Raw genomic sequence first — 14,190 nt, 5'->3', positions numbered from 1 at the left:
TGAGAGGGTCTTCCTCCAATGGGGGGGACAAATCCATGTCCTCTATTATAAACACCACCGGGGGCATAGTGATTGACTCTTATTAACTATTATAAACACCAGTAGGGGCGTAGTGATTGACCATTATAAACTATTACAAGTCAGACGACGACGGTTCACGAGCGAGCGGTATTCAATGACAAAGGACGGACTGTAACCGAAACAGGCCCGGACAGGCCAGGCCCGGAAATGTCAAAATGAAGGTTACTGACCTTGAAATGAGATAGAAAATAATGTATAATCAGTTATGAGGTTAGTTAACTACACAATACCGAAAATTCGGTGAAAAATGAAATGAAAATAATAAATAATAATAAATAAATAAATAAATAAAATGAAAAATAAAATAAAATAAAAATCGAGCTCCGTTGGTGCTAGACACATGACATTGGCCGAACCAAATATCGAAACCCCTGTCAGATTCCACCAAACCCCTCAGAGAAGATGTAGCTTGAACTCGATTACACCCTAAAAAGACATCTTTTTCAGGCGTGGCTCCGCCCACAATGGACGCAATATGCCCACTCTAGGCAGGACACAACTAGATCATGATATCAACCTCCCATCCAAGTTTCATCAAGATCGGATGATATCATCGGGTAGTTATGCTGCGGACAGACCGACACACAGAGACAGACAGATGCACACACATGACGAATAAAGTGGTCACTTGATAACTCGTGAACCAACAAACACCACTGGGGACGTAGTTTGACTATTCGAAAATATTATGAACATCACTGGGGGCCTAGTGAAACACCACTGGGCCCAAACAACCAACAAATGAAGAGATGGTGACTGAAAATAATTACATAGACCTCGTTTTTTTCATGCGGTTGACAAACTTTGGTACATCATGGGTGATGAAGGTTGTGGTCAAGTTTCATTGGAATTGCTTATGTAGTTTCTGAGGAGGAAGCAAATACCTATTTTGGGGGAGCAACGCTTCCCCTCCCTCCTCCTGTAGATCCAGTTGTGGAGGGGAGGGAAGTATTTTTTTTTGTTTGATTGTTTAAAGTCATGGTGATTACGTTAGTATGATTCTACATGCTGCTGTCTTCTAGCAACCATTGAAATTTGTTTAAAGTACCATGATACTGTTTAAAATAACTTTAGTCGGTATAGTATACTGCTTTATTCTACCAGGTGAGCACCTATGGGTATTGCCCCTATTTTTAAAATACAGTATGTACTTTATCAAGGTAGGTTAGAAAAATGAAGTATAGCTGCCCACCACCTCAAATAGCAGCCTGGCAGCCAAGGCTCTGGCTGAAGCTTTGACCAACAAGTGGTCTTTATCCAGACTGTGCAGGCATCATGTACCAGGTGCTAAATACTATTTCAAGGTGAGGGTGGGGACATCACATTACTGCAAATATCAAATGTCATGAGGTCTCACCAGCTGCATGCCAACATTTGATCTCACCATCACTTAAGGACATCCTCCCAGAATTTTTCACAAGTGTTTCAAAGCTAATTACTGATGAAGCAAAGTTGCCTTCTGATTAATTTTTCACTTTCAAAGTTTAAAAAAAATATGTTTATTTGTTTGCTTGTCCAACACCAGGGAGGAACTCACTTTGCGGATGGTGATGCTGGAGCCCCTGGTGTCTGATGATGAAGGTGGTTCTGTAGGAAACACGGATAGCTCTGAGAGCCTCCTCGACGAATGCACCTCAATTCTGAGTAGGTTATGTCTCTTACACCCACCTCCCCTTTGCTGTAGTATGTTTAGTAGGTAGGTAATGTTGTTGTACTGATTTCATTTGGTGAATGGAAATGTAGAAGTTGGATGTTAAACCTGAAAATATTACTTCCTTGGGATTGTCAGGCATGTACTACTTGTCAATGTTTGCAGCTGTAGAAGAACCCGGGTAGGGTTTGAAACAGCAACGGGCTTACCTTGTGTAGCTTTTTTTTCTTCGTTGCTTCATGTAGCTTTCTCTGGATGGAACAGCATGTGTTAATTTATGGAAATCCAAGCCACCTGGGATAATAGCCACGTGAGCTGGACCATTAGGTCCACCCAGGTGTTGCTGCAATGTGATGTTGGGCCGACTCCCCTCCCCCTACTGCAAGAAGATGGGGTGGGGTACTTCCTCTCTGCCTCTCTCTCTCTCTCTCTCTCTCTCTCTCTCTGTCTCTGTCTCTGTCTCTCAACACTGGCACCTATATCAGGCCTGGCCCAAACAACAGCCTGGGCATCGATAGGGCGAAGCCATTTGAGGAGATGGATTACCGGTGCCGCAGGATCAATATCACTGGCCCAGCACCACCGCTGCCGAAGATGGCCGAGCACCTTCGAGATTTGCTCTGCAATGGTTCCTGGCATAATGCGCCAAGACTTCGTGAGACCTACACCCATCATTAGGACGTAGTCTGTGCTCCGACACATCCTTATTTGATATCTCGGATTGTGCGGCTTGCAAAGGAAGTGAGGTACCAAACCACCATCGGGCTTGTAGTAGAGCGGATCGGGGGAAGAATCGTTCACTTTTTGATAAAAGCATCAAACTTGGTACATATCATCACTTGGCCATTACAAGAAAAAATAGATCTAGTGCCATCCCAGTTTTGGCCTATGACAAAGTAGGGCTGGGACAATATGTCTAATACTAAAATACTATATAACTCAACAACCAAGAGGCCTAGAATCTTAATTCTGGTGCCTATATATAGGTTTTTGGGGTCATAGAATTCAAAGAAGGCAATTATGAGTTTGTGTGATCACGTCTTGTACCACTTTTGGAACATAAGTGCCCTTTTCCAGTTTACAGAGACACAACATTTGGTGGTCTTTGTATTGCTTTTTGTATTGATGAAATATAAGATACATGTACCATAAATTAAACTTATAGTGCTATTAAAAAAATAACAGTCAAAACGAATACGAATACGAAGCCGAGTTACTTATTGTTGTAGATACCAATGTGCCATGAGTCAGTTAGGTTTACCATCAAATGTGAAATGCCAGATATCACATGAACTAATCATGGGAAGAACCCCCACATTCGCACAAAGCTGTACACGGCAGGGCTGCTTTTGTGCATTTGCAGTTTGTTCGACAGCCATTGGTACAACCGCATCGAATAAGTTCTCTGCAAACTCTGCTGGCTTCAGGAAGACTGCTCCAAAGAACATCCCAGTTTCCATCACTACTACGAGTCCATCCCCATCCGTCCGGTTGTGGAGGCGTAACCTTTGCTTCAAGCACCTGACTCCAGATGTGACCGGCCTGGTATACTGCTCGTCTAGTGTGCCTAAGTAGAGCACCCTTGGTCGGTGGAATGTTGCTCACGTCTTTGCCTTTCCGTGTGAATAGGTCGATCCTGAGCTCATCAACATGGTGTTTAGAACTTGTTCGGTCATAAAAAAAGTACGACGAATCTCTCCAGAACATCAATAATAGCATCAACATCTGACATTTTGTGGTTGTTCCATCAGCTTCATTAACTCCATTGTAACCTCAGGGCACATGCTCCATGTATCCCAAGCAGTCTTCTTTCCTCTGCCAGCAAAGCAAGAGGTCGTATCGCACCCAGTAATGGCATGAAACATTGGAAGAGCAATGGACTTCTCAGGACCAATTGCAGCTGAGATATCATGAGCTGGTACCATGCACATATGCTTGCCTGTGCCGAACGCCACCCATAGAGCATCCAGTGTCACTTGTAGCTTTTTATATACATACACTGCCAGAACAACTACATCACTGTCCACAGTACGGATGAGAAGAGTGTTGTGTTGTTTGGCTACATCAGCAACATGAAGCATCGCACGGCTGTCTGCTTCCTCGTGTGCACAAGGGGCTAAACCTCCCGTGTTTCTTGGCTGGCGACAAACAACATCCTCATTCAGCGTACTGATTACTAGTAAGCATATTATGAAATATTTAGTCTGTCAGTGCAGTGTTTTTTTTGTATATTATGGTTCTATACATTTCTTGGTAATTAATCGATACATTCGTGCTATAAGGCTAACCCCCGCTCTAGCGGGGAAAATGGCCTTCTTTTTTTTTTTCTTTTTTTTTTTTTGTATACTGAATCGAGGCTCGTGAAAGAGCTAACATTTATTTCACAAACAAATCAACCAGACAAACAAAATATACAAAAAGAGGGCACGGAAGACAAGATGGGGAGAGAAGGGGAAGCACACAACCACAACATTTGAGAGCAGGGAGAAGTGTGGGAGGGAGAGGGCTTGGGGGGGAGGAGGCAGGGGGAGGGGGGGGGGAGGTATAAAACACAAGGGGACCGAAATTAGCGGGGGTAGAAAAGATCAAGGTTTTGGATGGGGGAGGATAAGAGATGGTGGTGAACAGCTGTTTTAAAGACCTGGAGGATGGAGTGGGATTGAAGAGAGTGAGGGAGTTTGTTCCAGAGGCGGGAGAAAAGAGGAATGAAGGAGTGAAGGTGAGCAGAAAGTCTTGATTTTGGCAGTTTAACCACAAGAGGGTTGCAGGCAGATCTTGTGCGACCTGTAGGAATATTTGGGGGACAGAGCCCAGAGAGAGCTGGGGGGGGCAAGGCCAGAGAGGAGTCGGTAGAAGACGGAAAGACCACCAACCTGCCTGCGGTGAGTGAGTGAAAGGCCCTTGGAGTTAGCTTCATCGCGGGAGATTCCAATGATTCTGAACGCTTTGGTTTCAACAGCGTGATGACGAGCTAGGTGTGAGGCAGGAGCACCAGACCAGAGGGGAGAGCAGTATTCCATAGAGCTGCGGATGAAAGCCTTGTATGTGGTGAGGAGCTCAGGTGTGCCAAGGAAGGACTTCGCACGACGGAGGATGCCCAGTCGGCGACTGGCTTTGGAGGCCAGATTTGAAATGTGGTTTTCCCAGGAAAGATCATGGCAAATAGTGAGACCCAAAAGCTTGAGTGACAGAACTTCTTGGAGAGGATTATTCAGAAAGTGGATGGGAGGGTTGTCCAGTCGGTCTTTTCGGAGAGACATCGTAAGAGTGTGAGATTTATCAGGATTGAAAGACATGTTCCATTTGTTTGCCCTGTCTGTGATTTTGTCCAGGTCTGCAGAGAGTGAGGAGGCTGCAGACTGCCGATCTGAGGGATGAGGAATGGAGCGACAGAGAGTAGAGTCGTCAGCAAAGAGATAGAGAGGATTTTCAAGAGAGTCAGAGAGATCATTGATGAAGACCAGAAAAAGCACAGGGCCCAGAACACGACCTTGGGGAACTCCAGCCTGAACAGGAAGAGGAGATGAGAGAAACCCATTCAGGGCCACACGTTGACTACGACCAGAGAGGAAGTCCGCCAGCCATGCATGGAGTCCGCCAGCCATGCCTTAAAACGATCATTCATATTCATTCATTCATTCGTGCTATAAGACCATGAATGTGTCTTCATAAACTTTAAAATGGTACGTACGTTTAAAAGGTGGTAAAAGGTTAAAAGGTGACCACACATACTCGATATTGCCATCTTTGATTTACAGTGCATTCAGAAAGTATTCCGACCCCTTCACTTTTTTCACATTTTGTTATGTTGCAGCCTTATGCTGAAATCGTTTAAATTCATTTTTTCCCTCATCAATCTACACTCAATACCCCATCTATCCATAATTCCAGTAATCTCTGTGTGTTTGTTTGTCTGTGACCGCTGTTTCTCGACAACCACGGGTCCGATATACTTTAAACTTGCCATGTATATTGCTGGGGACCCGAGGATGTGCCTTTTCAAGGTTTCATATTAATCGGACAATTACTTACCGAGCTATGTCCAAAAAACGATTCAACCAATCAGAGAGCAGCGAGCTATCGCGTGTGCCGAACGTGGCGAACACACTCTGCCTCGGACGGCACATTTGAGAGCGTATTCATTTATTTCACGTTTGCAAACTATGTTGGCGCTATGTTGGCGTTAAACTATGTTTTAAAACTAATATAAAACTAATAAAAACGAATTTGCGATTCATCGTAACTGCGATATACGACCTTCCGGAGCTCCCGTGAGAGCGTGCGCCATTACGGATAGTAATTCAATTAAAAACATAAAAACATTGTCCCAATTCAGTCAGAGCGAAGGGCGTTGTTTTAAGCGAAGAGCGTTTTATTTTTCCCCTTAAATTCAGTCGCCGGACGGTGAAAGCTTTTTTTTGGGGGCAGCTACTGGCAGCCACGTACGGCCAATCACAGGACACGTTGTTGTGTCGACGTGCCGTGTTATTTTCCCTCGCGGTTTGGAATGTTTGTCCTTTTCATTTTTTTTCTCTTCCTTACGGAAGTACGGGCATTTCCTTAAATTTGCGATTCTTTCGCTTTCCTGCGCGTTTGGGCACGCTATGGCGATTTCTTTTCTTTACCAAACTCCGCAAGCCGTTCGCTTTGGACCAAACCATTTCATGTAAATAGAGGGGGGGGATTGTCACCGTACTCGCAAGCCGTTCGCTTTGGACCAAACCATTTCATGTAAATAGAGGGGGGGGATATAATTTTAGATATAGATATAGTACGGGCATGCCCTAGTAATGACAAAGAGAAAACAGGATTTTAGAAAGTTTTGCAAATTTATTTAAAAAAAAAAACTGAAATATCACATTGACATAAGTATTCATACCCTTTGCTATGACACTTGAAATTTAGCTCGGGTGCCTCCCATTTCTCTTGATCATCTTTGCGACGTTTCTCCAGCCTTGATTGGAGTCCACCTGTGGTAAATTCAATTGATTGGACATGATTGGGAAAGGCACACACCTGTCTATATAAGGTCTCACAGCTGACAATGCATATCAGAGCAAAAACCAAGCAATGAGGTCGAAGGAACTGCCTGCAGAGCTCAGAGACAGGATTGTGTCGAGGCACAGATCTGGGGAAGCCTACAAAAAAAACCTCTGCTGCATTGAAGGTTCACAAGAGCACAGTGGCCTCCATAATTCTTAAATGGAAAAAGTTTGGAACAAGCAGGACTCTGCCTGGAGTTGCCTCCCCACCTGGCCAAACTGAGCAATCGGGGGAGAAGGGCCTTGGTAAGAGAGGTGACCAAGAACCCGATGGTCACTCTGGCTGAGCTCCAGAGATCCTGTGTGGAGATGGGAGAAAGTTCCAGAAGGACAACCATCACTGCAACACTCCACCGATCTGGGCTTTATGGCAGAGTGACCAGACGGAAGCCTCTCCTCAGTGAAAGACACGTGAAAGACCACAGAATCTTGTTTCTCACAGTCTGAGAGTCCTTTTGGTGCTTTTTTGCAAACTCCAAGCGGGCTTTCAAAAATATACAACAGAATTTTGGATGTTTTTGGAGAGTAACCCTTGGTTCTACCTGGTGAGTGTGGGGGCATTGTCGCTATTTTTTATGCCTCCGCCGATGAAGATGATTGAGAGTTTGTGGCTGGATCAATCTTGTTCACCCACTGTGACCTTCCATTGCTCTCATTTTTCCCCACATCCCTTATTTTTCGAAGTCTCCCTCTGTTGTGTTCCTCAACCATCATGTTGGTGTATCCCTTGATCTCTCTCTCTCTCTTTCTCTTTCTCTCTTTCTCTCTTTCTCTTTCTCTCTTTCTCTCTTTCTCTCTCTCTCTCTCTTTCTCTCTTTCTCGCTTTCTCGCTTTCTCTCTTTCTCTCTTTCTCTCTCTCTTTCTTGAGCGATGAAGAGAAGGACAAGTTCTGGTGTGCGATAGAGAAGCTGATGGAAAACGTGAAAGATGAGGAAGTTGTTGTGGTAGGAGGAGACCTAAATGGACATGTTGGAAGGAGTATGGACGGTTTTGAGGGAGTTCATGGGGGTTACGGATATGGTGTGAGAAATGGAGAAGGTGAAAGGATTTTGGAGTTTGCTGATGGAGCTGATTTGTTGAATTGTAATACTCAGTTCCAGAAAGAGGATAATAAGCTTGTTACATACACGTCAGGTGGGTCGACGACAACCGTTGACTACCTGATGGTGCGTAGGCGAGATGGGGGCACCTCCGGGACACAAAGGTGATCCTGGGGGAGGAGGCTGTTTCACAGCACCACTTGGTTGTCTGTGACATAAGGGTGAAAGGTGCGAGGAGAGCTCGGCGGGTGAAGTACCAACCGAGAATGAAGGTGTGGAGGTTGAAAGAGGTGACCATGAGGGAGGCATTTAAAGAGAGGCTGAGTAGGGTAGAGGATGATGTGGTTGAGCTTGAACGTGGTTGGATGTCAATGAAAGATAGTCTGTTAGGAGCCGTTGGTGAGGTATGTGTGTGGTAGGACGAGAAGAGGAAGAAGTTCAAGGAGTGGCAGAAGGCGAAGGTTACGGGAGCAGAAAAAGCAGAGCATGAAAGTTATAAGGCAGCCAAGAAGGCTGCAAGGAAAGAGGTACCAAAGGCGCAGGAGGGATGGAGGAAAATGTTCGGAGAACGCTTGGATTCGGAAGAGGGTCATAGAGCAGTATTCAGGATTGCAAAGCAGATAGCGAAAGAGAGGTGTGATGTGATGGGGGTGACTTGTTTGAAGGATGAAGTGGGACAAATCGTTGTGGACCCAGATGGCATTAAAGGAAGATGGAAAAGATATATGGAAATGCTGTTGAATACAGAGAATGAATGGGATGGCAACATCGAGAGTAACCCAGTTTTAGGACCGGCAGAGAAGATAACTGAGAAGGAAGTTGAGGAAGCGATAAAAGCAATGAAGAGTAGAAAAGCGGGAGGGCCGACGGGAGTTGTGGGAGATATGTTGAAGGCAGCAGGAAGTTGGGGTGTGAAGAGAATGACAGATCTGTAATCTGGTGGTGAAAGAAGGCCGCATTCCAGTGGATTGAGAACTGAGTACCCTCGTCCCTCTATACAAGGGGAAAGGTGACCCTCTGGAGTGTGGCTCGTACCGAGCGATAAAGTTATTGGAGCATGGAATGAAGGTATTGGAAAGGGTGTTGGAGAGGAGGATAAGGAAGAAGGTGAAGATCGACGAAATGCAGTTTGGATTTATGCCAGGAAGAGGAACGATAGACGCGCTCTTTATTGTGAGGCAGTTTCAGGATAAGTACATGGAGAAGAGGAAGAAGTTGTTTCTTGGGTTTGTTGATCTGGAGAAAGCATTCGATAGGGTTCCACACGAAGTATTGACATGGGCATTGAGGAAGTTAGGAGTGGAGGAATGGTTGATCAGAGTAGTGATGGCAATGTACAAAAGAGCGCGCACAGATGTAAGGACGAAGGACGGGAACAGTGGTGAGTTTGAGGTGAAGGTGGGAGTGCATCAGGGGTAGGTACTAAGTCCACTACTATTTGTAGCTGTGATGGAGGTGCTGGCTCAGAACGTAAAGGAGGGTTTACCGTGGGAGTTGTTGTATGCAGATGATCTGGTGTTGATTGCGGAAGGTATGGATGGACTGAAGGAAAAGATGAACAAGTGGAAGGAATGTATGGAGACAAAAGGTCTGAAGGTGAATATAGGAAAGACGAAGGTGATGACAAGTGGTAAAGCATGTGGTGAGGTGGAAAGAACTGGGAAGTGGCCATGTGCTGTGTGCAGGAAGGGTGTCGGAGTGAACTCCATTCAATGTACAATGTGCGCTGAGTGGGTTCATCAAAAATGTAGTGGTCTGAGAGGGTCATTAACCAGTGCGGCAACTACATTCAAATGTAAGGTGTGCACAGAGGGAGCTGCAGATGGAGGAAATGTTGAGTTGGATCTTGGAGACGGCGTGAAACTGGAAGGTGTGAAAACATTTTGCTACCTCGGAGACATGCTGAATGGAGAAGGTGGATCAGACTCGGCAACGGTTGCTAGATGCATGTTGTGAGGTTGTGAGATGTGCATGGAAGAAGTTTCGGGAACTGAGTGGCGTGCTGATGAGGAGGGGAGTGTCGTTGAAGCTGAAGGGAAAGGTGTATGGTTCGGTGGATGTGCGGAGTATCGTTGAGAGAGAGGAAGACAAATGATGAATTGCGAAAGATGATGGGAATATTGCCTGTGATTGATGCTGTGAAGAGGAACAGGTTGAGATGGTTTGGTCATGTGTTGAGGAAGGATGAAAGTGACTGGTTGAGAAGAGTGATGAAAATGAATGTAGAAGGAAGTAGAGGACGGGGAAGACCGAGAAAGACTTGGCTAAATATGGTGGAAGACGAAATGCGGGCAAGGGGGTTAACAAGGAGAGATGCAGAAAATAGGGCAAAATGGAGAAGATTGTCATGGGGACCGCAAGGCTAACCCCCGCTCTAGCAGGGAAAATGGCCTTAAAATGCATGTTGTTGTTTGTTGTTGTTTCTCTCTCTCGCTTTCTCTCTCTCTTTCTCCTATTCTTTTCATTCTGTCATGCCATGATCTGTTGTGTATTCTCGTTCCTCCGCAATCCTTGACACTTTATACAAACAAACAAAAGCATTTACATGCACTGTAACCCATTTTATTCCTCCAGGTCCAGCACTGTCCTCTTGGGTCATTGGTGCGTCTGTCCCCGTGATGCTTCGGGTCAGCAGCTCAGTGCGGCAAAGCAGGGCAGGGCGTCACTCTCTTGCCAGCGTAGCTGCCCTCATGGAAAGAGAGAAGGAGCGAAGAGAAGAGGAGAAAACCTCTTGGAGGCACTCTCAGCCCATCTTGGATGACAATTCAGAAATCCCATACATCGATGAAGGGTCGAGCTTTGAGCATTAGCTCTCACCTTTGCACCGTGGAGCCGTGGTGTGCCTTCGAGATGAGTATCTGAGTCACAGTTGAATCTGCGGATTTGCAGTCACGGTGACGACTACCTCGATACTCTATTTACCTCCATTTCTCCACAGTGGGGTTCCACTGCATTAGTGGCATAGCTCAGGGATGATACACAAACGCCTTTTGTCGCAGGATTACACAAGCGCCTCTGCAACGCAGACTAATTAACTTAATTGAAGTGTGAGCTGACATGGTGTGTGGTATGAACTTTCCTCACGTACTAAAGCATGAAATTGTACAACCTATGTGCAGCATTCCCAGATGTAGTCTTACGATGCAAAATGTGGGAGCACACTTGGAACCGTTTGGTCTTGGACAAAGAAGTTTCCTGGAAGGAATGCTTTGGTTCTGGATCTGGGACTTTGGAGCAAACTTTATCCTGGTCCTTTTTTGAAGGGTGATCTCAGACCTTGGACCTGAAAAGGTTCGTCAACTTGGACCTTAAAGGAATGACGAGCAAAGCGTATTCTTTGCTCAGACCGAAAAGAGGAAGCCATTTAATTCCATGCTTTTCCCATAACCGACAGAACTGTGGGGTCGAAGCTTTCCACATGGCTTTTGCTACCAAAGAAGCTCGAGCCAGACATTTACACGACCTTTAGCCTATTACGTTAATGGTACACAGCACCCGCAGACCTTGGTGTTGAATCGTTGGGCCTCCGTCATCGGGTTCAAGAAAGGGATGCAATTAGGTATTTCATTCAATATCTATTGGTGCCAATTAATGTAATATTTAATTTGCAGAATGCAAAAGGAGAGAGATTAACCGTTTGCCTCTTGTGCAGGTATTTGAATGTGGTAAATCTGTTTTGTAAGCATTCTTCGTATGTGACCTTTGTCCCTTTTAATAACTAATTTAATTTCTCACTTTATTTAACACACAATGAATTGCCTTGTATTATAATCGTCAGTTTGTGCAATGTCAGGGTTAGTTTTTGTTTTTGTTTGGCTGAATTGTCCTCATATTTTTGTTTCGCAATTCTCGCGCTTTAAAAGTATTTTTCATCATTGACCATGTGGCAGGTTATATACATATTAAGTATGCAAAACAATTCTGGAATTGGCCTCTGCCACCTTTTTTTTTTTATTATTATTATTTTTTTCATATACAGTATTCCCATTCTCACTTCTTGCTCCAAAGAACTTTTGACTTTCCTTTCCCTCTTCCTCTATCCGTTTGTGTATTTATTCCTTGGATGGTCCCTTGCTAAAGCATGACTGATTGTTTCAAAGTCACAGATTTTGAGATCGGAGGTTGGGACCAAACGTTGAGTTTAGTGCCAAGGTTTCATGGCCACAGCTGTTTTCTAACTTCTACGAGCAATTCTGTCCACTGATCACAATCCCAGCCATAATTTAAAGCTCCAATGTTCTTTGATTGGGATTTCATTTCTCAAAAAACGTTTTCAGTACTTATTTTCAGTTTGGTTTTCTTTGATCAAAAAGGTACAAAAGAAAAGAAATTTCAAAAAGAATTCTGCGAATCACTCGTGCGATATTTTGTTCTTCCGTGAGCCTTGATATCAATATTAAAATACCCAATGTAAGCAGTATGTTTAGCATGATGCTTGCATATGTTTACCAATGTACAAGAGTAAACACAGTGATTTTCAAAAATTGATTTGCAAAATGCATCAACTGCCAATAAACCTGCTCAATTATTTATTTATTTTTTAACGAACAGTTTGACTATTTTAGGTTGAGAGTTGTGTACTCAACCATAGAAATAGTACTTCAGGGTTGGTCTGAGCATCTGCATGCAATAATGGGTTTTCAACGGTGCCTCGGTGCCACACTCCGAAGGAGCCCATTATAACTAAGATTGAGGGGTTTTTTCGCATACAATGTCGAGGCCTGTGGAGGAACATAGAACAGATCAGAATGTAACAGAACAAAAGGAACAGCAGGGTTGAGGGAGAAACTAGAGAGAGATGGAGGAGAATGAAGGCAAGGGGTGAACAAGATGGACACCGCCAAAAACTCTGAGGAGGGAAAACCTGGAAACTTGGAAAGAGACGGTCTTGGGGGGAGGAAACGTCAGTTGTGAATGGGGAATGATCTGTGATTGTGGTAAACAGCTGTCTTCAAGACTTGGAGGGAAGAATGAGATTGAGGAGACTGAGGAAGTTGGTTTTACAGGAAATAAAAAAAAGGTTTCTCCAAGAGGGGGTTACTGGCAGATCACGTGTACCCTGCAAAAACCTGGGGTGGGTCAGGGGGAGGGGACAGATCTTGGAAAGGGTAGAGGGTGCAAGACGACAAAGGGAGGTAGAAGACAGAGACCACGAACCTGTCTGTGATGGTAAAGTGATAGACTTAGCTTAATATTGGGAAATTCCAATGATATTGAAGGCCTTGGTTTTCATGTCAAACTGAGCAACATGTGAGGCAGGGGCTCCAGCCTAGAGGGAAGAGTGGTACTCCAAGCGGTGGATGAAGGCCGTGGACTTCAAATGATCAGCACCACGCTTGCAAACGCATAATGAAAGTGTACCTTGAAAAACTCAGAAGTGACGAAGGCTCAAATGATATGGGGAAGTAAATTACAGAATTCTGTAAAGACCATGACATTGCAGTGCCAGACAAGAACAAACGTCACTCACAAAAAAAAGAGCAGTGAATCTTTCGGCGATTGTTATTGTTTCGGCTCTGTTGTACCAACAACTTTGGGTCAAAGAGAGCATGTAGAAGAGGAAACAAATGCACAGGAAACACCAATGACTGCAACCAAAAGTAAAAACAAAAAACAGGTGGCATCAGCAATTGTACATCCGTGTTTTGGATGCCATAGCTGGTAATACTGACGTTAGAGGCGATTCTCAAAATAATCAATGGAGATTGCTGAAGCGTGTGACTCAGTGTTAAGATGTGGCATAAATTTCATTCCTCTGCATCCACTCTTGCAGAAATATGCAGAACCACTCCAAAAAACATCCTCAACTTGCAGCTGCAGAAATTTACCTTTTTACCAGTATCCTTGGTGTTGCCAGTATCTGGTGTTACCTTTCAGAGACTTCAAAAGGAAATGTCTCGGAGAAGGCACCCAAACTATTACAAACTCAGCTCTCACATTTCCAGTCGAGACGGCCACTTTGGACCAAAACTTTTCTGCAACGAGACGGATTAGAAACTGTTTGCCCTCATTCATGGGGGAGGACAGATTTTCTTCACTCGCTCTTCTTCACATAGAAGGGGATTTAACTGCGAAGCGGATTCCAGAGGACATTGTGGACATTTATGCTAACTAAAGAGAAAGACGATTGCACCTTCATCAAGGTAAGAACAGTATTTCGATAAAGACAGTGTTTATGTATGTGCAACACTTGGAAGACTTGATTGATAAAGTTCTCGATTTTGTTTATTCATTAATTTGCTGTTATGCCATTGTTGGTAAACATGTCAAATAATTTGGCTTTTTAAAAAACCCACAAAAAATAAAGATTAAATAATGAACGTAAACTGTATTTTTGATTTCAAGTACACTGTAAAACTGAACACGAACTATACTT

The 14,190-nt window shown here is 44.3% G+C and overlaps 1 protein-coding gene across 1 annotated transcript; it reads left to right on the top strand.

The window, feature by feature from the left end:
* The first annotated feature begins 1,609 nt into the window (after window positions 1-1,609).
* On the top strand, window positions 1,610-12,228 carry LOC144892991 (uncharacterized). The gene is made up of 2 exons (XM_078782159.1): window positions 1,610-1,725; window positions 10,389-12,228. The coding sequence occupies exons 1-2, from the start codon at window positions 1,626-1,628 to the stop codon at window positions 10,622-10,624; spliced, it is 336 nt and encodes a 111-aa protein (XP_078638285.1). The 5' UTR covers window positions 1,610-1,625; the 3' UTR covers window positions 10,625-12,228.
* Window positions 12,229-14,190: the final 1,962 nt, after the last annotated feature.

This window comes from Myxine glutinosa, chromosome 7 (genome assembly GCF_964187855.1).
Source record: "Myxine glutinosa chromosome 7, kmMyxGlut1.1, whole genome shotgun sequence".
NCBI lineage: Eukaryota > Metazoa > Chordata > Myxini > Myxiniformes > Myxinidae > Myxine > Myxine glutinosa.
The sequence above is the reverse complement of the archived record's forward strand: the minus strand, read 5'-3'. Positions and strand labels throughout refer to the sequence as shown.

Bases quoted from the DNA above. Each gene is read 5' to 3' on its own strand.
- LOC144892991 (XM_078782159.1), top strand. From the start codon at position 1,626: ATGGTGATGCTGGAGCCCCTGGTGTCTGATGATGAAGGTGGTTCTGTA. The intron at 1,726-10,388 runs GTAGGTTATGTC...TTATTCCTCCAG, and splicing joins CGAATGCACCTCAATTCTGA to GTCCAGCACTGTCCTCTTGG.